We start from the raw sequence: 22,775 nt of genomic DNA on the forward strand, positions 1-22,775 counted from the left end.
TCTGTGGTTTAACCCACAGCCCCAAACGCGTCCCAAAGAAAGTTAGAGCCAACCAATTCTAGAGTTGTCCCCACTTTCCTCCTCCTCCTCCCTGCTGAATTCTACAAGGAGCTGACAGGCAGGGGCCCCCCCACAGATGTAGTGATCTGGGACTGTAGAGGTCAAAGGCCCTTTACAACAGGGGCCTTCCCTCCAGAGTCCTACAGCTGCCCAATCAGCATGACGCAGAAGCCTGCTAGCCATTGAAAAGAAGTCTTCTCTCCCTTTGTGATCTTTGGAGACAATCTGAGTGAAGTCGAGTTGGCCACTGAGGATTGGCTCCTAGGGTCACTCTGCAGTTAGTTCTGCGCCAAAGCTGAGCATTTAGGAGCACTCTGTTCCGAGAGAACAATGCATTGCAAGTGCCGTTATGCACAATGGAACCTCAAGGGAAACAAAACTGAAGTCACTTTGGAAAGAAGGCATCGGAGCGCTCCAAATTTCTGTGCACAGAAAATAGTGTATGTAGCTGAACGGCAAGACACAAAGATCTGCATTGATTGCTGCAATGCATCCATTATTATTATTATTATTGTGCAACTATAAAATTACTGTACAGTATAATATTAGGAAGCTGTATAATCTTAGAAGGGGCGAGGCTGTGACGATCAAGAAAGGGCCCTGCACTTCTCAGTTTGCCACTACGCTACTGGTGCCAATACCCCTCAAGTAGCAAGAAAGAAATCAGGCAGGTGGGGGCTGGCTGAGCGCAGACTGAAATTGTTGGGACAGTGCCCCACCCTCACTGTAACTGGGCTGCCACCACTGTGGTCAATGTCCACCTCAGCAATCAGGAACATAGGTGAGGGGTGTGTGGCCACACTTGGCAAATCTAGATTTCAGTTGGGGATTTGAACCCGGGACCGCCTTTTGTTCTTCTCTGCTACCCAGGCTTTTGATGCCCTAAGTTCAAACCCAGATCTCCTACAGACCAAATTTCAATGACGCTTGTTCCCATGGTGCAACTCCAACCTTGCAAATCAGCTTACTAAAAGGTGAAGGTGACCACACAAACCTTTTAGCTAGCAAGCCTGCCCATAAATGCTAATCATTTTAAGGTATCTGGTTCACCCGAAGCGTGGGAGAAAAAAATAGAGAAGGAATCCCATTTATATTGGATCAGGTCTGGTCACCTGGAGTCAAACCTTTGTTACCAGAGACGAATGGGTATGTACATATTGAGTTTCATCCGTCCTGGCAATATGATGAATCAGTGGGGTGCTGGAGATGCTGGGAGCACTGGTGGAACCAATCCGGTACTCATGAGACCAGGGCCCTGCGGGATCTGATTTCTTTCCGCAGGGCCTGTAAGACAGAGTTGTTCCACCTGGCCTTTGGCTTAGAATCAGTTTGATTCCCTCCCCTTCTTTCTTTTTCCTTTCTCCTCCTATGAAGAGACTGCAGCCTAATGTAGTTTTAATGTTGTATCTTAATCTTTTAAATTGTATTTTAATCAACTTGTTTTTATTATTGGTTATTAGCCGCCCTGAGCCCGGTCTTGGATGGGGAGGGCGGAGTATAAATAAAAATATATATTATTATTATTATTATTATTATTATTATTATTACTCCCACCCATTGCGTTGCCACAGCCCCATGCCCACCTCTGTCCAGGCAACCCACAACAATGCCAGGGACAGGCAGGCAGCTCCGACCCACCATGCTGTGTTGGAAAACATAGTGACATAACACACTGAAGATACATAGACAGTAAAAGGAGGAGGGTGCAGGATGTTGTAAAAGACCTGAGATCATAAAACTGTAGAGTTGGGCAGGACCACAAGGCTCATCTAGTTCAGTGTTTCCCAAACTTGGGTCGCCAACTGTTTTGGGACTACACTTCCCATCATCCCTGACCACTGGTCCTGCTAGCTAAGGATGATGGGAGTTGTAGTCCCAAAACAGCTAGAGACCCAAGTTTGGGAAGCCCTGATCTAGTCCAACCAATACGCAGCTGTCCCATATGGGGATTGATCCTGCAACCTTGGCATTAACAGCACTATGCTCTAACCAACTGAGCTATCCAGGCTGATGTCCATGGAGAAGTGCAAAGAAATTTGCAGACACCGATAGATTATGGTTACCAGACGTCCCCGTTTCCCGGGGACAGCCCCCCCAATTTACAAATCTGTCCCCGGACAAAATCCATCCCTGGAATGTCCCCGGATTTCATTTAATGTCCCCGGATTTATATTTTAAGTGTTATAGATTTATTAGTAGGGAATGAATGTTGTGTGATTGGTTCAACGGCACAAGACACATCATATGGGGACTTCCGGCGAGGCAAAATGGCGGGCACCATGGCAGTGAGCAGCTCCTGAAGCCAGCCAGAGCCAACTGTGCTACCAGGCTGGCTCCAGGCTGCTGAGACTGCTGCTGCCACCGCCACTGCCAAGGGGGAACCGGGGGATGCCCAGCGCATCAACTGGGGGAACCACTGACGCCCCCCCCATGACCCAAATCGAGCCAGGAGCGAGAGCCCGGCCACCTGCCCAGCAGTGCTCTGGGGCCAAGAAAACCCCGGAACCAATGCAGGGAGAAGGAGGAGAGGAGAAGAAGAAGGAAGAGAGAGAAAGAGGAAGGACAAAAAAGAGGGGAGCCCCAACCTTGCCACACCTCTACCGCTACTGAGGAAGAAAGGTAGGAGAGCATTGGGAGGGCAAGGACATGTGGCCAAGCCCAGGTCTGGCCCAAGCCTACTCCACGGTGGCTAATGCTCCAAGAGAGCAGGTCAGGGCCCAGAGGAAGGCCGTGTGGGGCTACCTTTGAAGGTGACCCGGAAACTGCAATTAATCCAGAATGCGGCAGCTAGACTGGTGACTGGGAGTGGCCGCCGGGACCACATAACACCGGTTCTGAGAAATCTGCATTGGCTCCCAGTACGTTTCCGAGCACGATTCAAAGTGTTGATGCTGACCTTTAAAGCCCTAAACGGCCTCGGTCCTGTATACCTGAAGGAGCGTCTCCACCCCCATCATTCAGCCCGGACACTGAGATCCAGCGCCGAGGGCCTTCTGGCGGTCCCCTCATTGCGAGAAGTGAGGCTACAGGGAACCAGACAGAGGGCCTTCTCGGTAGTGGCGCCCGCCCTGTGGAATGCCCTCCCATCAGATGTCAAAGAGATAAACAACTACCTGACATTCAGAAGACATCTTAAGGCAGCGCTGTTCAGGGAAGTTTTTAATATGTAACGCTGTACTGTTTTTAACACTTGATTGGGAGCCGCCCAGAGTGGCTGGGGAAACTCAGCCAGATGGGCGGGGTATAAATAATAAATAATAAATTATTATTATTATTATTATTATTATTATTATTATTAATCTAACTGCAATCTCTGCTTGTGAACGTGACTTGATTTCTCTCTGTGTGTGCAAATGCCTCTGTGTGATTTATAGGCCTGGGGACTCCACTTTTGTGGGTTCCCCAGAGGCCGCTGCTGTTCTGACCAAGGAAAGCTGTGGTGAATGAAGGCCCATTGCCGGCGGTCATGATTTTGTGGGCTCGAGAGTCATTTCACACATTTGGCTCTGGATTGATTGTGCTCACCCTTCGTAATTTAATAAAGAAACAACATTTGTGGTAGAACAATAGAAAAGTGCACACAGGGGAAGGGGAAACAGCTTGGGTTGCTCTTCTGGACTGAAAGGAAAATGGCCGTACGTGTTAACAGAGCTGAGGCGACTGAAGGACAGCATGAAGGGGATCTCTTTGGACCGTTGTATCTTAAAAAATAACAATTAAGCACAGCATCGACGCCTTCTGAGTTTCTAACTATCTGGGTTTCTATCTATCTGTTCCTTATCCTCCTTGGCTTGGAGATCCATGGACTTGCGGATTTCAAGAAAGGTCATGCCTCTGGTTTCCGGAACCATCGCGGAAATATAAATAAAGGTCACCATGCAGAGAGGCCAAAGGATCAGGAGGCTGTAAGGCCCAGTGAGCGGCTGGAGTTGGAAAGACAAAAGGGGGAGGGAACAGGGGGAGGTAAGCAGGGGTTGACCAATGTGTCCCAGCGGGCTCCTTGTTTTCCCAGTCTCCATTTCAGCTCCGGGCATTTCCACCACAGTTTGTGAGTTGTAACCGAGCGTGCAAAGAGGAAATCTGCATGTGTTGCTGTGATGGCCTGGGATTCGGACTCGGAGGCTGAACCTGAGGAATCCCAGCCTGCACAGGAGTCCCCACCTCCAGAAGCAGCTGAGCCGGGGCTGGGGCTTGAGCCTGAAGGGTCCTCACCTGTGCTGGATCCTCAGGTGCAGGCACCAGTTGAGTCTGCTCTGGAGGTGATGGAGGACCCATTGCCTGCAGGTGCTCCACTCTCAGCCCCGTCAGGAGAAGCTGAGGTTGCCTCTGGGTCCGGTAATCCTCCAGCCTCTCCTGAGCTGCAGAGGCTCAGGGCAGAGAGGTGGAGGGAATTAAGTTCTCGCAGGAAGAGTTCTCGCAGGAGGAGTGCTCGCCTCCAGGCCAGGAGAGGCAGGTCACCTGTGGACCGGGGCCGCCCTATGCCTTGGGGCAGATAAAAGCCAGCCAGCCCGGTCCCAGGTTGCGGGAGCAACATTGTTGGTAGCCTGTTCCTGCCTGAACCCTGTCCTGCTCTTCTGCCAGAGTTCCTGACCTCACCCAACTCCCTGCCTTGGACACCGCTTCAGCTTTGATGGACAGCCTCCATACTGCACCCTCGACCTTGGACTGGACTCGGACTTCGCTGCACGGTTAGCCCTTGGGACCAGCACAGTTGCTCAACACACCCTCCTTGTGCCGCTGGCCCTGCTCATCTCATGTGGCCCCCAGAAGGAAATGCGGCCCTCGGGACGGGAAGGTCTGCTGACCTCCGCTTTCACGGGGGTGCCACCCCACCCAGAACATACACGTGGACCTGACACCTGGACCGTGGAAGAGCCCACCCATAGGGATCCTGTCTTTCCAGGGTTCGGTTTCCATTTAATGCACGGTGTCCAGTTGCCGATCCAGGACCTCCAGGAAAGGTCGTTTTGTCGAGCATGCAAAAGCGGAACGGCCACAGTCCTCAGTTCAGGAACTTCACCTGGCCTACCAATTTCAGGGGCTTGTTGTCTTGCCCTGCGGGGTATAGGGTGAGATGAGGTTCAAGCCAAGCAGAAGGCAAAGTGGGACCAGCCGTCTGCAAACATGAAGGCTGTGCTCTGGGGAGCAACTGAGCTCAGAAGCTGCTCGAGCAAGGAGCAAGCTGGAGCTGAGCTCTTTTAAACAGCAACAGATGCAAACTGGTTCCCTGCATTCTCCCAGCATTCCCACGTCATTTCCTACCGTTGGGGCGGAGCTGTTGTGTTTGCTAGATACCGTTTGTGGCTCGACGAAATGTGATTTTTATTGCCGTTTTATTTATTTGTTTCCCGATAAAAGGGACCTGGCAGAACCACTCACCTCTAGCTTAAGGAAGATCCCCACAGCAAAACAGCGGGTGACCCAGTTCACTATGCCGCCCAACGTGAAGGCTGTAGCCCGCGATGACTGAAGGAAGATCTCGAGAGTGACCACGTAGGTGATTATAGCTGGGAGGACAGAACAAAGCTGGGTGTTGAATTTGGCTCCCTCCTCCCAGAGTGATTTAACAGTCACACCCTCTTCCCAGGGAACGCTGGGAATTGTGGCTCTGCGAAGGGAACAGGGGGGTCTCCTACCCACTCCACAGTTCCCAGAATTCTTTGGGGGGGAAGGCCATGACCGTTTAAAGTGATACGAAACTTCTTTCAACATACAGTACAGATAGGGCCCTGCAGATATTTGGAGCTATAACTCCCTTCCAGTGCTGGATCTATGTCTTTTCCATCTTAATTAATTGAATTTGCATATCGCCCTTCACCCAGAGGTCACAACACAAAAATACAACATGAGAACTCAAAACACATAATAAAACAAAAACAAACTGATAACTCCCCTCCGCCCCCCCCAAAAAAACACATTTAAAAGGCCATAGGTTGTTTAATGAGCCAAAGGCCTGGTCGAAGAGAGACGTTTTTGCTTGGCACCTAAAGATATGTAACGAAGGCACCAGGCGAGTCTCCCCAGGGAGAGCATTCCACAAATGGGGAGCCACCACAGAAAAGGCCTGTGTTCTTCACCCGCCTCAAATAAGTTTTGTGTGTCGCCTGAGCCCTTACCTGGCCCAAACATGTATCCAGTGAGCATGGCAATGACTAAAACGGAGCTCAAGTAAATCATCCATGGGTGCATGGCCTGTTGCAGAAAGAGAGTTGTGCATGAGCGAGGCTGCCTCTCATTTTGAGGCAGGGGTGGGGAATCACCACACCCTTTGATTTGGACGATATAGGCATCTTTGTACACACACATAACTCCCCCATATACATGTCTTTGAGTACATTCCTTGAACTCCTTTGCATCCAGAGCAGGGTGAATTTTGCCTCCATTTGTGAATTGCTATGGAAAGCACAGATTGGTTAGATTTCCCCTTGAAAGCAAACTGAATGGAGTCTTCTCCCCCATCCATAGCTGGAGCCTGCCCTGGGACCTTATTATTTATTGAATTTATACCCTGCCCTTCCTCTCAGAGGATCCCAGGGCAGCCAACACAGCCACAATTTTATTAAAATGCCAAATCAGAGCGCCAGTTAGAGTGTCATCCTGGGGACCTGGGAGACCAGGGTTCAAATCCCCCAATCGACCATGAAGCTTGCTGGGTGAACTTGGACGAAGTCACTGCCTCTCAAACCTAGTCTATTGGGGGGGGGGGGAAGAAGCAGGTACCCCACCTGGATTAAAAAGGTGGCATATAAATGCAATAATGAAAATAAAATCAAGCTTAGTACAAAATCATCATGGAAAACAGGCATGAAATCTCAAAGGAGAGATAAAGAGAGGGGCCAGAGACATCAGTAACACAGTCCACACTTACGGTATAAAAGGAATTATATAACAAGTTTATAAAGGTAAAAATGTGATCAACATCGATATCTCTTATTTTCTAGGGGGTGTATTTCCAGCAAACGTTACTGCCCACCCGGAAACCTATGTCCCCACTTGTGGAAGGATGTGCGGCCCCAGAACTGGCCTCCACAGTCACTTACAGATGCTCTGTTAAAACCGTGTTCATGGAGGACAATCTTATTCAGCTGTGAGTGATCACCAAAGAAGAAGAAGCATGTATTCCCATTTTATTGTATTATCCACAGCATTTATAGCTGGGAGAGTGGATATGTTCTATGTTTTTGACATGGAAAATAAAATCATGCCAAATGGAATGAAATCTGCCCTTACTTTTTTGACCTCAGTCTGTGCTGGTTTTTCTAGTAGGACTGATTCTCACAAAAACAGCTGAAACAGTCATAAAAGTTAAGAGATTTTTAAAAATAAAAATCTAAAAACAGTTTCGGTTAGAAACATCTCCTTCAAGAATCGTGGGGTTGTTGTCATTGATTGATTTATTACCCTAAGGTCCCAGGGCAGGTTAAAACACAATATTAAAAACAGTTTAAAACAGCTTGCAATCTCAAAAAATTAGCTGCGTCCTAAAAATACACACCACAAGGGTCAAAAGCCAAGGCAAAGAGGTATGTCTTCAGCAGTTGCCAGAAGCTTCGTAAAGAAGGTATCAAACACACTTCTGTGGGGAGTTCCATAACTTAGGGGCCACCGTAGAGGAATCTCTCTCCTTGGCCGCCACTGCCACCACCCTGCGGCTCTGCGGGTGGAGGAACTAACAAAACTAACAAAAGCGCCCGCTTCTGAAATCTCAGAATCCAAGAGGATTCTGGGAAGGAGGAGGTTCCTCAGGTATTGAGGACCTGAGTTGTTTATGGTGAAGGCCAGGTTAGAATACTTATTATTATTATTATTATTATTATTATTATTATTAAGAATTATTATATAATTATAATAATGGCCTAAACAAAGCAGAATAGCTAATTTTAATGAGCGACATTCAGCTCTGCATTCTGCCGGTCGCGATTTACTCACCTGAAGTTCGAGGGTCAAGGTTAGCAAGACGCAGGCAACGCTACAGATCAGAAATCCCAGAAGTAGGAGAAACCTCCGCCCCACAGAGTCAATCACAGACATCTAGGGAATATAAAGGCGGGGGGGGGGGGGAGAGAGAGAGAAAGGAAGCCTCTGATCACAGCCAACAGCTTCAGGCTGCAGAGTTACAGCTGATTTATTGATTTTACATGCAGGTCCCGCTTACCAGACAGAAGGCGTTCCCAGGAAATCGTTCGTTAGGCTAGTGTTCACATAACGAGCTGATAATTTCCATTATTTCCTATGGGAACATTTTAAATCCAAGATCTCCCCTCTCCCTCTCTCCATGGTTTCTGCCCGAAAATAGCTGCTGCCAACCAGCAAACCAAGTGAGGAACTGGGCTGTCTTCCTCAAGACAAACTTCCTAAATGCATGCAAATACCTGCGTATATTTATTTAACAAAAATTATATCCTACTTGATTGCCATGAAGCTTCTTAGTTCGCAGGAAATATGAAAAATTATCAATAAAAATGTATTTTTTAAAAATATCCAAAATATTATTAAAACCAACGGGAGAAAAAGAAATAAAACGAAACTAACTGTGGGCTAAACCAATTTTGTTGCTGAAAAGAAGACAGCAAAGGTATCTATCTGCCTGATGTCAATAGCATAGGTGCTGCCATGCTAAGAGATCGATTTCTTACAAGTGTTTATAGTTTATTTAAGAAAATTTACATACTGCTTGACTGGAAGAAAGCTAAGCGGCTTACAAGGAACATAAAAATATAAATAAAAAGAGTTAAAAGTTTTCTATACAATTGATTGGGTGTCTTGTGCAACAAAACTGCTCCCCCCCCCAAAAAAAAAATCCCTCAAAAGATCAAACTTTTTGCAATAAGGAAAGTTCTGGAGGAACGTAAAGAAAAGTTGCTTTGATGTGGCCTTATCTAAACCCTCCTTGCCAACAAGCCAGAGTGAATAGATAAATGGCCAACATCATGTAACTTTCCTCTCTTTAATTGGTAAGGTGGGAAAACTATAGGCCAAATGCAAGTCTCTCTGGGATTGAGTTTGGAGATTTGAAAGGGAAGGAAAGAGGGGATGGCTCACCATTATGGAGGCCACAAACAAGAGCCAACACGTCACAAACAAATTCATATAAAAGATATGGCTCTCTTTGCTTAGAAGCGACCTGTAGATTTTCTCTGCGTAGAAGTAGCCCTGCAAGCAGATCACAGCAAACAAAGACATCAGCTGCGGAAGATGATGCCGGCTACCGGGAATTTTCAGGAAAGAGGAAAAAGCAAAATGAAATAAAATAGAAACCACCCCAAACAACCCTTCGCTGATGAGAGTTGCCTTTAATGTATTTTAGAATCATAAAGCCAAAGAACTGGAATGGAGCCCAAGGTTCATCTCCTGCAATGAAGGAATCGCGCCTAACAAACCCATGGCAAGTGGCCCTTCAAGCTCTGTTTCAATGCCTCCAATGAAGGAGGATATTTATTTATGCATTCTATTCTAGGCAATACACCCACATTTGATTTCATCCTTCCCTCAGAGGTGTACACGGCAACAAAATAAAAATCGGTTAAAACGACAAAACTGGAATTCAGTTAAAATGCCTGGCAAAAAACAGCAACACAGGGTTGCCACACGTGACATGAGGCTGTTAAGTTGTGGGTTGACATAGCAGACGACACAGCGATTTCTCCAAAGCAGCTCTTTATTTTGTAAGCTGGAACAGAACTAAGCTGAGGAGCTCAGTCAGCCTGCTTATATAGAGCTCCAGAACAATGTAACTGTTGCCATTTTCTAAAACTATCCAATCACTGAACGTCACTTTTCGATCCTTCATTTGCATTCAAAACTATCCAATCACTGAACGTCACTTTTCGATCCTTCATTTGCATTCAAAACTATCCAATCACTGAACGTCACTTTTCGATCCTTCATTTGCATTCAAAACTATCCAATCACTGAACGTCACTTTTCGATCCTTCATTTGCATAACTATCTACAGTATCCCCCTGCTGGCCCAGGGTGAGAACTTCAGTACATAACAGAGGCAATTGCCCCCACCCTGTCAAACTTGGCCTGCGAGAGCTGGGGGTGTCAAAATTGCTCCTCCAGCTGGATTCAGTTCCCCACCTCTTCACCTGGGAGAATGTTCTGGAATTCCTTGTCTGGTGTGTGTGTGTGCGCACACACACACACACACACACACGCACACACACAAATCAGCAACCTGGTGTTACAGCCTCTGAATGCTGATTATAGCGCAAAGCTTCTCAGAGGATGTTTTTTCTGACAAACATAAGTGAAATTCTTCAATGGTTCGAGAGGAGCTTGAAGAAATATATTCCTGAACCATTAAAGAATATCAGTTCTCCCCTGGAGGTTATCTGGCTTCCCTGAAATCTGCCAATTTTGGCCACAACTGTGGGTCCAGCTTTACTATATCATTTCACTGCTGAAGGACGTAAAAGTCTCAGTCCGCTTTCCTTCTGGTCTTCCTTTCCTTAACCCTTTCTTTCCTTCATTCACCAGTTGAAAAAATAGGGGGTCTCCCCCATTATTACAGGAGCCAAAGAGTTTCACCAACATCATGTGACCCTCAGGCACTTTCTGGGACAGGAACATGCCCCCTCCCGGCAGAGAAAGGTTCCTCATCCCTTCTCCCACAGCTCCTGAGCCACGTGGAACGTTGGCTTCCTCACCCCAATTATGCCAGAAAATTGCTGGCCCCCCAACAAGATGGCGACGGTGATGACTTGGCGGCGGAGACTATGGCTTTTCAGAAGCGAAAGTATCGTCATGTCCTTTTCTTGTATCTCATACTTCTCCTCCTTTCGGAGCTCCTCGATCTCATTTTCCATGTCAACCTTGTTCCTGAGCATTTTCAAGGCTGGGTGGTGAGAGAGAGAGAGAGAGAGAGAGAGAGAGAGAGAGAGAGAGAGAATCTGAGGAAGAGCATTCAAGCATTATGCACAGTCCAGACTAGAGCGTAAACATCACATACCCTCCAACATTTCTCCGATGAAAATAGAAACATCCTTTTCCATCATACTTTTATTATGTATACCCCACCCATCTGACTGGGTTGAACGCAGCTGCTCTGGGAGACTTCCAACATGGATAAAAACATAATAAAACTGCCTTCAGATGTATACTTACTTATCTCCTAAAGGTTGTATACTTACTTATCTCCTTCGCTCGAGGGTTGCATGACTCCATAACCCTCCAACATTTCGCCGATGAAAATAGGGGCCACCCTACCATACCCTCCAATATTTATCCGATGATAAATAGGGACGTCCTATGGGAAAGTGGGACATTCCAGGATCAAATCAGAAACTGGGATGGCTTCTGTAATCCCGGGACTGGAAAATAGGGACACTTGGAGGGTCTGACATCAGTCACAGCCCAGGCAAACTTTGACGGGCAGGAGGAGCAAACGCTTCACTGTCAATCCCGATATCAGTTCCCACCTCCTCGCAGCCTTACCTGGAGACACTAGGGATTGGGCCCGGGGGCCTTCTGCATACAAAGAGTTCAGTTGTGGGTGAACATATCAGACGACACAGCAATTCTTCAAACAGCTCTTGTTTATTCACAGGCCAGAACAAAACTGAACTGAAGGGTTCAGCCAGCCTGCTTATATAGAGCTCCACTAGAACGCAACAGTAACCATTTTCTGTAACTAGCCAATCACTGAACGTCACTTTCAATCCCTTATTTGCATATGTGGACCTGAGTGAAAACTATATACAGTATCCCCCTGCTGGCCCAGGGTGAGAACTTCAGTACATAACACAAAGCTACAAAGCCAGCATACCTTTCCTCGCTTTTGCTTCATTCTTCATCTGAATAAACAGGTAGCGAGGACTTTCAGGGCACAGGAGCAGGAGCGGGATGTTGAAGAAAGCAACTATCCCAGTCAGGCCCAGCATCACTGGCAGACCTAAGAAAACAAGACATGTGAATAAGTCGCGACAAGGTACGTTTACAAAGTGAAGCATGGAGTGGAGGCAGTGGAGGGGGGAGCACTTTTCTCCCCCTCTCCTAACGCCAGGACCAAGACGCATCCTGCAAAACTGAATGCAGGGCAGAGAAAAGAAGGGGCCAACCACAGGAAGAGCTGAACTGTGGAACTCACTTCCACAAGAGGCCAGGGTGGCCACCAACTTAGATGGTTTTAAAAGAGGATGGGACAAACTCGTGGAGGAAAGGGCGATTGATGGCAACTGGCTTGCTCTGGAAGGCTCTTGTTATGTTTTTCTTTTCAATTATGTTTTATTAAGTTTCAACTTTTTAAACATATACAATCAAAGCACAATTTCATCTTTTCTCTTATTTTTTTGACCTCCCAACCCGTTTTCCATGGATTTGTGGCTTCTCCGCTTCTGCTGCCCCCATCTTCTATATTATAATCTAATTACTTCAGTTGCTCATTGCTCGCATCTCGCTCATGAGTTCATCATACTATAATATTTCTCTAAGCAGTTCAAAAAAGACATCCATTCTTCCATAAAACGATCATCGTGAGATTCTCTTAATTTTGCCAGTTCTGCATAGTCCATTATCTCACTTATTCATTCTTCTTTGGTGGGAACTTCTTCCTTCCTTCCATTTCTGCACATAAAGCTGTTGTCGTTACATATATAAACAACTTTAACATTTTCTTTGGGATTTATGCCTATAATCCCTCATAGAAAAATGCTTCTGGCTTCTTTTTTGGTATACTCATTTTAACAAATGATCTAAAATATATAAGAAGGTTCCTAACAATTGCTGAAAGTGTAAAGAAGGTAGATGGATTGTATATACAGTGGTACCTTGGGTTACAGACGCTTCAGGTTACACGTTTTCGGGTTGTGCACGCACCGAACCCGGAAGTACTGAAACGGGTTACTTCCGGGTTTCGGTGCTTTGCGCATGCACAGAAGTGCTGAATCGTGACCCGCGCGTGCGCAGATGCAGTGCTGCAGGTTGCGAATGCTGTGAGTTGCAAACGTGTCTCCCGCACGGATCACGTTTGCAACCCGAGGTTCCACTGTATCTACTATATATGTGGTGGGCTTGCAAGAAAGCAAGGGTATTTGGGGAAATGATACACGATGAGATTAAAAAGTTGTTTAAAATTGGCTCTTCTTAATTATGAAGTAGGATGCCATGCCTAGTCTGCCTACATATCATAGGATGTAAAAGGCAAAGGACCCCTGGAGGGTTAAGCCCAGTCAAAGGCGACTATGGGGTTGCGGCGCTCATCTCGCTTTCAGGCCGAGGGAGCCGCCATTTGTCTACAGCTTTCTGGGTCATGTGGCCAGCATGACTAAACCGCTTCTGGCGCAGCGGAACACCGTGACGAAAACCAGAACGCACGGAAATGCCGTTTACTTTCCCATCACAGTGGTACCTATTTATCTACTTGCACTGGCATACTTTCAAACTGCCAGGTTGGCAGGAGCTGGGACAGAGCAACGGGAGCTCACTCCGTCGCACGGATTCGAACGGCCGACCTTCTGATTGGCAAGTCCAAGAGGCTCAGTGGTTTAGACCATAGCGCTACCCCCACATCCCTGACCCCGCCCTCTTTTCTCCAACTTACGTTTCTTGTTCCCAAGGATGTTGGGACTGCTGATGGCCTGAGCCAAGAGGAGACCCACAGTGAAGAACAGTATGGACATCATCGTGAAGGCCCCCCTCATGCTTACGGGGGCGAGCTCTCCAACATATAACGGGATCATAGTGGAAAACAAGCCTGGTTAAATGAGAATCAAAGGGTCACAGGCACAACTGGCAGAGGGACCTCATCCATGGCGTTACTTCAACATTTGTGGCATACGGCTGCAACCACTATTAATCCTGCTCTGAACAGACTAGTGCACACAACTAACTCTGTTAATATCAGTGGGTTTGCTGTGAGTAGAACTTTGCTGGTCCCAGCCGTTCTGCCTCCCACCACTTGAACTCAGGGCCCAGCCACACTTTCTCTTAAGTCCATACCTCTTTGCCACATTTTCTATTTGATCTGGGACTGCATGTTCCCACCTGGGATTTTTGCCTCTAATTTTACTTGGGGAAAGACCCCAGAAACCCTACGTTATCCCATTTATTCTTCCTATAATCAATATAACTGCGATAGCCTGGTCAGTAGAGCACAAGACTCTGAATCTCAGGGTCGTTGGTTTGAACCCCACATTGGGCAAAAGATTCCTGCATTGCAGGGGGTTGGACTAGATGACCCTGGGGTCCTTTCCAACTCTACAGTTCTATGACTCCATGACTGTATAGCCTGCTTCTCATGTTGTCTCCACCTTCAGCTGCACCCACCCATGGCAGGGAATCAGAAGAGAATCAGAAAACCAGGAAACCAGATGAATCAGACAATCATTTGACATACGTAAAAGGAAACGGGATCTTTCCAATATGTATTATTGAATACATATTATTAAAGACAGAAAATAAAGTTGCGATTGGAGCCATCACAAACGAGCGGGAATACACACAAATTTTGCACCTAGATCACTTGATCACCTTTTTTTTTTATGAGCGCTAAACAGGGGGAAAGTAAAATAAATAAATAAAAATGATGCACAGCAAGAAAACGAGAAGTGCGCTGGTCAGAGCTGGAGAGACAAATGGAAAAAAATTACCCTGCAGGGAACCAGGCAGAGGGCCTTCTTGGTAGTGGCACCTGCCCTGTGGAACGCCCTCCCATCAGATGTCAAAGAAATAAACAACTATCTGACTTTTATAAGGCATCTGAAGGCAACTCTGTTTAAGGAAGTTTTTAATGTTTGATGTTTTATCGTGTTTTTAACATTCTGTTGAAAGCTGCCCAGAGGGGTTTAAAAGTTGAAACAGAATCCTCTATTGGATAAGTATTTAAAGTGGTATGATACTGCTTTGAACGTACATTGCAAATGGGAGCCAACTCAGCCCTAAGTTAGTCACGCCTATTATTTTCAACAGGTCTACTCTGAGTAGGATTAACATTGTGCACAGCTCCTTAACTTTTTAATGCTGATAAGCAGCCTAGGCATCTGGGTTCAGGAGTCAAAGCGTCAAACCACAGACACGGGTTCAAGGCAGCTTTCTGCTTTTGTTTGGCTTGGATTTGTTAAAAGGCAATTCAAAGACTACATGCGGTGCGCTTTTTTTTCACCTGAAGATATCCCGACGAGGAAGCGAGCAAAAATGCCAAAGTCGTAGAATTTCCCTGCGTCGGAAGCACCCATTAATCCACAGGCAACGGCGGCTGCAGCATTATTGAGCATCAAGGAGCGTCTCCTGAAAAGACAGCAGAAAGGGGGGTGAGGAGGAGATGAGCAGGCCCCAAGCAGCGAAAAAAGTAGAGGAGGGAGGGCAGCTGCGGAGTTGACTGAAGTGCTGCTGCCAGTCAGTGTAGACAACGCTGATTGTCTACTGCATGGGTAGGCAAACTAAGGCCCGGGGGCCGGATCCGGCCCAATCGCCTTCTAAATCCGGCCCGTGGATGGTCCAGGAATCAGAGTGTTTTTACATGAGTAGAATGTGTGTTTTTGTTTAAAATGCATCTCTGGGTTATTTGTGGGGCATAGGAATTCGTTCATTTTTTATTTTTTATTAATACAGTAGTACCTCGGGTTACATACGCTTCAGGTTACATATGCTTCAGGTTACAGACTCCGCTAACCCAGAAATAGTGCTTCAGGTTAAGAACTTTGCTTCAGGATGAAAACAGAAATCGTGATCCAGCAGCGCAGCGGCAGCAGGAGGCCCCATTAGCTAAAGTGGTGCTTCAGGTTAAGAACAGTTCCAGGTTAAGTACGGACCTCCGGAACGAATTAAGTACTTAACCTGAGGTACCACTGTATAGTCTGGCCCCCCACAAGGCCGGAGGGACAGTGGACTGGCTCCCTGCTGAAAAAGTTTGCTGACCCCTGGTCTACTGATTCAGATGAACCAACAGTCTGAAACAGCCCAAAGACAAAACGTAAAAAATTAGACGTGTATTCCACCATGTGCAATCAGCCCTTATAGAATGAGCAAGTGTATGCAGCCGACTTATCTCCTTGAGCAGGAGTTTTGCTGTCTTCAGTCCATTCTAGGCCGACCACAGGAAGATATTTGAAACAGATTTTTTCACCAAGTGGTTTTGTTGTCTTCTGAGTTCCACATGGGATTTCACACAGCTGGGGCACTACTACTGCGGTTTGAGCGATCGAGAGCAGAAGACTCCTGCTTGCAAAGTGGATGCTCTGCTGCTGAGCTACAACTTTCCCAAGCAAATGCATTGACCTAGGACTTGCCGATCAGAAGGTTGGTGGTTCGAATCCCTGCGACGGGGTGAGCTCCCGTTGCTCGGTCCCTGCTCCTGCCAACCTAGCAGTTCGAAAGCACGTCAAAGTGCAAGTAGATAAATAGGTACCACTCCAGCGGGAAGGTAAACGGTGTTTCCGTGCGCTGCTCTGGTTCGCCAGAAGCGGCTTAGTCATGCTGGCCACATGACCCAGAAGCTGTACGCCGGCTCCCTCGACCAATAAAGCGAGAAGAGTGCCGCAACCCCAGAGTCGGTCACGACTGGACCTAATGGTCAGGGGTCCCTTTACCTTTTTACCCCTGCTCTATGTAGATTCCTGCATTACAGGAGGCTGGACTAGATAACTCTTTGGGTCTCTTCCAGCTCTACAGTTTTATGACTCTATCCTGTTTGTGGATTATCCTTTAGCAATAAGTATATTTGCAGAGATTCTTTTCTCTGTATTGAATGAAGGAACATTTGGACGGAAATTTGGTTTTGAGTCGTCCCATATTGAGCATCTTTTTGGTATTGTATATATTATGTAAAGGTAAAGGGACCCCTGACCATTCAGTCCAGTCGTGACCGACTCGGGTTGTGGCACTCATCTCGCTTTATTGGCCAAGGGAGCCGGCGTACAGCTTCCAGGTCATATGGCCAGCATGACTGAGCCGCTTCTGGCGAACCAGAGCAGCCCACGGAAACGCCGTTTACCTTCCCGCCGGAGCGGTACCTATTTATCTACTTGCACTTTGACATGCTTTTGAACTGCTAGGTAGGAAGGAGCAGGGAGCAAGCAACAGGAGCTCACCCCGTCGCGGGGATTCGAACTGCCGACTTTCTGATTGGCAAGTCCTAGGTTCTGTGGTTTAACCCACAGCGCCACCCGTGTATTATGTAAAGGCTATATTTAAAGAAATGGATGCTTGGTGGCATATAAATGTCTTTTTTTTATATGTTGTCTTTTATATAAGTTCTATATAACTGCATACAGAGTCATGTGAGCCGCTTTTCTTTATTTATCTGTATTCCTTTGTGTTGTGTTTTCCTATGTTTCTAAGGCAATGACCCAACACATAGCTTAACTAGAGATCTGTGGGGGATGTGGGTCAGTGATAGTCATATTCCCCACCCCCAACACCTCTTGCTGTGCCTACTGTTCTCCATCCCCCTATTATCTCTGTACCTGCCGCAGCTATCCACCAAGGTGCCGAGCATCAGCGACCCAATGATGCCTCCAATTGGGAAGACCATAGCGTTAAAGGCCATCCGGCCACTCAGAGTCTCTTCGATTCTGATGTCCATCCTTTCGGTCTCTTCCGTTATGTTGGAATTTATATGTGAGACCTAAGTGGAAGAGAGACATCAGATGAAAGAGAGTGGGACAAGCACACAGGATCTGAGACACAGGAAACTAACTTATACCATCCAGCGCAGTATCACCTACAGCGGTACCCTGGTTCTCAAACACCTTGGTACTCAAACAACTTGGAACCCAAACACTGCAAACCCGGAAGTAAGCGTTCCAGTTTGCGAACTTTTTTCAGAAGCCAAACATGCTCTGTTTTGAGTGTTACGCTTCCGATTTGAGTGCCATGCTTCCATTTTGAACGTTACACTGAGGTCTGTTTGTTTTTGCTATTTACTTTGCGTTTTCGTTTTTGCGGCTCTTTTTGTTTTGTTTCTGTGACTGTGTGGAACCCAGTTCAGCTACTGATGGATTGATTGTGTGACTGCAGTACATTGTTTATTGCTTTCATTTTATGGGTCAAGGGTCTCATGAGATAGTAAAATTCATGTTAAATTGCTGTTTTAGGGGTTGTTTTTAAAAGTCTGGAACCGATTAATCCATTTTGCATTACTTTCTATGGGAAAGCGCACCTTGGTTTTGGAATGGACTTCCAGAACGGATTACGTTTGGGAACCAAGGTACCACTGTACTCTGAATGGCAGCAGTTTCCCAGAGTCTCAAGCAGAGCTCTTTACCATCACCTGCTGCCCTCAGCAAAAACAATAACTAGAAATGCTTTGGGTTGCCCCGGGACCACCCCACATGCAACATTTGCCCTCTAAAACTGAGCTATGGCCCACAGACTCCCCCTGCTCACTCAACCCTGCTACCTCTTCAGCTCTGACACCTCCTTTCCCCAGTCTTCTGCCTCTGACCATTCTTTGTCATCCCACCACTTTCTTCCGTTGGGGGCTCCCCAGCTGGTGCCCTCCACCAATCCTCTGTGTCCAAACAGCCCATGACACCACCTAAGTCCCTGGTAGAACCAGTAGAAGCATCCCCCCCCAATCTAGCCTAGTAGTGTCTGCACTGACTGGCAGCTGCTCTTGAGGTTTCAGATTCTGATCTTTCCCAGCCCTGCTCGGGGATGTTACGGGTTTTGAACCAGGAGACTCCTGCATGCAAAGCAGATGCTCCACTGCTGAGCTACGGCTTTTCCAAGTGAATGCATTGACCCACCCCTGCCCTATGTAGATTCCTGCATTGCACGGGGTTGGACTAGATGACTCTTGGAGTTCCCTTCCAACTCTTACAGTTCCATGATTCTAAGTAGTCCCACAGATGATAGGGCTGGCATACCGTCACTGGGTTGAGGACAACCCAGTAGATGTATCCCAGTTGCAAGGATCCAATGGAGGGAATCACTGTAGCAATTAGAAGTCCGGATGTCAGTTCCTATAGGAAAGAGCAGTAGACAGGGTTGCTGGTTGTACACTGTGCAGGTGTGTTAGAGACACCTACTAGTGAAAACCCAGCCCTACCCATAAAACGAAGCATGGCCAGACACTCCAGAGAGAGTGTGGTGTAGTGGTTAGCATGTCGGTCTGGGTCTTGGGATACCAGGGTTTGAATCCCCTGCTCCACCATGACGTTTACTGGGGTGAACTTGGGCCAGTCACTGCCTTTCTCAGCCAGTGGTCAAATGTGGTCTGCCACAATCCCCAGGCTACATTAGGAGGCAAAAATTGCACAGGCACGGTTGTCCTGATTCAGTGAGCAGGACCTACAGTCCGGGCAGACTGAGAGGCAGCAATTTGCATGCAAAGTAGGACGGGTGGGTGTGGGTGTTTCAGGTGAGTGGTACATCCCACGGCACCAGAAACCCTGAGCACGACTTCACAAGCCATTGGGGTGACTCCAGCACCTGCCCTATCGGTGAAGAGCCCACCCCTTCTTGGGAAACATTTCTGAGCACAATTCAAAGAGTTGGTGCTGACCTTTAAAGCCCTGAATGGCTTTGGCCCTGCATACCTGAAGGAGAGTCTCCACCCCCATCATTCAGCCCGGACGCTGAGGTCCAGCTCCGAGGGCTTTCTGGCAATTCCCTCACTGAGAAAAGTGAGGTTACAATGGAACCAGACAGAGGGCCTTCTCGGTAGTCATGCCTCCCATCAGATGTCAAGGAAACAAACAACTATCTGACTTTTAGAAGGCATCTGAAGGCTGTCCTTTATAGGGAAGTTTTGAATGTTTGATGTCTCACTTTTAAATTTGTTTGAAGCCACCCAGAGTGGCCATCCAGTTAGATGGGCACTAACTAATTAATTACAGTGGTACCTTGGGTTACAAACACTTCAGATTATAGACTCCGCTAACCCAGAAATAGTACCTCAGGTTAAGAACTTTACCGCAGGATGAGAACAGAAATCGTGTGCTGGCGGTGCGGTGGCAGTGGGAGGCCACATTAGCTAAAGTGGTACCTCAGGTTAAGAACGGTTTCAGGTTAAGAACAGACCTCCGGAACGAATTAAGCCTATAACCAGCGGTACCACTGTACTACTACTACTACTACTACTACTAGGGATAAATCCAACTGCAAAGAAGCAGAGGCAACAGCAAAGGCAGAAACAAACTTTGCCTCCAGCTCTCCAGATTTGGTTGGATTTCAACTTCCATCTGCCCAAAAACAGCCTGGCCAACGGTCGGGGAGGATGGGAGTTGTAGTCCAACAACATATGGAAATCCACAGGCTGCCCATCCCTGGACTAAATGTGCCTGGGAGCTGGGACATCATCAAGGTAGGAGGCTGCCTGCTACATCTCTGCATGAGTGGCCCCTTCTTCTTCTTCTTCTTCTTCTTCTTCTTCTTCTTCTTCTTCTTCTTCACTTCATGGCCAAGTGGGGATTTGGTCTCCCAGGTCTTCATTGGACAACCTCACCACCATACCACACTGGCTAAGATGGCGGCCTTCAATTGTTGCTGGACTCGAATTCGCATCAGTCCCAGCCAGCATGGCCAATGAGGAGGGACAGTGGGGAGTTCTGGTACCCATTTGCTTTGCCCAGCTTTAGAACTTTGAACCATTGTGGCTGATTTTGATTTGAATCTCACCAGGGGGAGCCAGGATGCATCTGAACTCACCTTTTTCTTGCGTTTGGGAATTGAAGTATTCGAAGTTTCCATAGTTCCCTGGGTATGGGTGAAAAATAGGCAAGGAGCTGTAGGGAGAAAGAAGAATTTGGGCGTTCCAAGATGGTATCAACTAGAGGAGTCGGAGGAGGAGAGGACAGAGGGTGAAGAAAGAGCTGTGAGTGGAAGGGGGCCCCTTCCCCATCCTCTGGACCCCCTGGGGAAATCAACAAACCTGTTGTACCTGGAACTGAGTGTGGAGAAGGCAGCTGAATGGGACACAGCTGTAGCAGCCTAGGGAGGTAACATCCACCTTGGGCCTGCTCATAGAAAGCAAGCCTACAATGAGAGACTAAGGCGACATTTGCTGTTTCCAGGAACTCTTTTGGTTATGAGACTTTTGTGGGTGAGCTGAGAGTTTGTTTGGACCCTGGGGTGAAAACCCAGAGTCTGAGAGGGAGGGTGTGTCGGAAGGAAAATTAACCGATATTGATTTCTATATATTGGTAACTTTGTATTAATGTAACATTTTTACATGCAACCATGTATTTTTGCAATGCTTTCTTTACACTGTTTGTTGTTTGTTTTTATTGACATTGCAAGAGATTAAGGGCTCCAGAGCTTGGTTGGTTTGCGTTCATGATTGCAGTGCAGCTTCTTTGTAACAAAGGATATACCTGTGTGATGCTGACACAAATCCCTACACTAACACTGTGCAACAGAACAAAACAACCTTGGCCCAGTATACCTGAAGGAGCGTCTCCATCCCCATCATTCAGCCCAGACACTGAGGTCCAGCTCCAAGGGCCTTCTGGTGGTTCCCTCACTGCGAGGTTACAGGGAACCAGGCACAGGGCCTTCTCGGTAGTGGTGCCCTGTGAAACACCCTCCCATCAGATGTCAAGGAAACAAACAACTATCTGACTTTTAGGCAGCCCTGTTTAGGGAAGTTTTTAATGTTTGATGTTTTATCGCTTTTTTATTATTATATTCTGTTGGGAGCTGCCCAGAGTGGCTGGGGTATAAATAATAAATTATATTATTATTATTATTATTATTATAAGAACAAAAACCCCATCTCTCTCCCTCCCTTCTCTCCCCCCCCCCAACTGCAAGATGTCTACGACAAAAGTGTCTCCCACCACATATAAAAGAACTGTGAAAAGGACTCTATGAATTGGTAGTGGGGGCACAGACATGCTTTCCCCTGTTTATTTGTTTTGTAACACAATAAAGTATTTAATAAAAACCTTTTTTAAAAAGTTTTCTGAAATCAACAATTCCAGAAAATATCCTGGGTGCTGCAGTGTGGTAAGGGGGCTGAGAGTTCTTAGGAGAACTCCCAGATCTACAATCCCCCAAACACTTTGATTAGGGATCAGGGATGGTGGGATTTGTAGTCCAGCAATATCTGAAAAGCCCGCAGGAGCACCATTCGGAAAGGAGGCTCCCTGCCATGTCTCTGCATGAGTGGCTGCTCTGGCCGTTAGTAAGACAGCTTAAAAAGGGGACGAGGGAACCTCCAAACATTGTTGTACTCCCAATTCCCATCCATCCCAGCTGCTGGCAGAGATGGTAGTTGTCGTAGTCCCACAACATCTGGAGGGGGGCTGGTTCCCCCACTCCCAGATTGAAGCAAAGTCGAAAGCTGGAACTTCAGCCGTTCTCTCTCAGGGCGGTCGATTGGATCAAGAATCCCAGAAGTGGGTAGCGGTGAAGCCCCTCTATTATGGAGCCACCCCACACACCTGGTGCATTCCTCCAGAGGCACGGAAACTTACCACAGCTTTTTGCCCTGGCAAGGAGAGCGGGGGGGGGGGGGAATCAGCCAAGCTCTGTTTTCCCTTGAAAGGAAGACATCAAAAGGCAGACGGTATAGCAAGAGCCAATCAGAGGAAGGAAGCTGGAAGATTCCGGGGAAAGCAGCTGTTGACAGTTGGAAGGCCCAATAGAGAAGGCCAATGTAGGAGCACATCAGAATTGTTGCCAGCACAACAGAACTGGTATAACCTGCAGCATGAAGCCAATGGCCCACCTAGACCAGCACTCGGTCTTCACAGTGGCCAACCAGATGCCTATTATGGGATGCCCACAAACAGGTTATGAGTGCAAGAGTACTCTCCCTGCAAGAGCGA

General features: G+C 47.2%; 1 protein-coding gene across 2 annotated transcripts; it reads right to left on the reverse strand.

The window, feature by feature from the left end:
* Nucleotides 1-3,571: 3,571 nt before the first annotated feature.
* On the reverse strand, nucleotides 3,572-22,592 carry LOC308482721 (solute carrier family 2, facilitated glucose transporter member 5-like). 2 transcript variants are annotated; one of them, XM_081016161.1, is made up of 13 exons: nucleotides 22,422-22,569; nucleotides 20,653-20,729; nucleotides 18,870-18,965; nucleotides 17,466-17,626; nucleotides 15,164-15,288; nucleotides 13,604-13,756; nucleotides 11,831-11,956; nucleotides 10,713-10,900; nucleotides 9,103-9,213; nucleotides 7,990-8,091; nucleotides 6,177-6,252; nucleotides 5,440-5,567; nucleotides 3,572-3,983 (listed from the first exon to the last, which is right to left on the reverse strand). In XM_081016161.1, the coding sequence occupies exons 2-13, from the start codon at nucleotides 20,692-20,694 to the stop codon at nucleotides 3,807-3,809; spliced, it is 1,485 nt and encodes a 494-aa protein (XP_080872287.1). In that variant the 5' UTR covers nucleotides 20,695-20,729; nucleotides 22,422-22,569; the 3' UTR covers nucleotides 3,572-3,806. The 2 variants fall into 2 exon arrangements, with proteins under 2 accessions (XP_080872287.1, XP_080872288.1); XM_081016162.1 differs by lacking the exon at nucleotides 9,103-9,213 and having other exon boundaries at nucleotides 22,422-22,592.
* Nucleotides 22,593-22,775: the final 183 nt, after the last annotated feature.

This window comes from Podarcis pityusensis, assembly GCF_964106645.2.
Source record: "Podarcis pityusensis genome assembly, chromosome: 8".
Lineage (NCBI taxonomy): Eukaryota > Metazoa > Chordata > Lepidosauria > Squamata > Lacertidae > Podarcis > Podarcis pityusensis.

What these genes read in the sequence shown, in the direction of transcription:
- LOC308482721 (XM_081016161.1), bottom strand. Translation starts at nt 20,694, where the DNA reads ATGGAAACTTCGAATACTTCAATTCCCAAACGCAAGAAAAAG. An exon ending in CCTTGACCCTCGAACTTCAG is followed by an intron (nt 6,253 to 7,989) that starts GTGAGTAAATCG and finishes TTTCTGCAACAG; the next exon opens with GCCATGCACCCATGGATGAT. An exon ending in GGATCTTCCTTAAGCTAGAG is followed by an intron (nt 3,984 to 5,439) that starts GTGAGTGGTTCT and finishes TTCCAACTCCAG; the next exon opens with CCGCTCACTGGGCCTTACAG.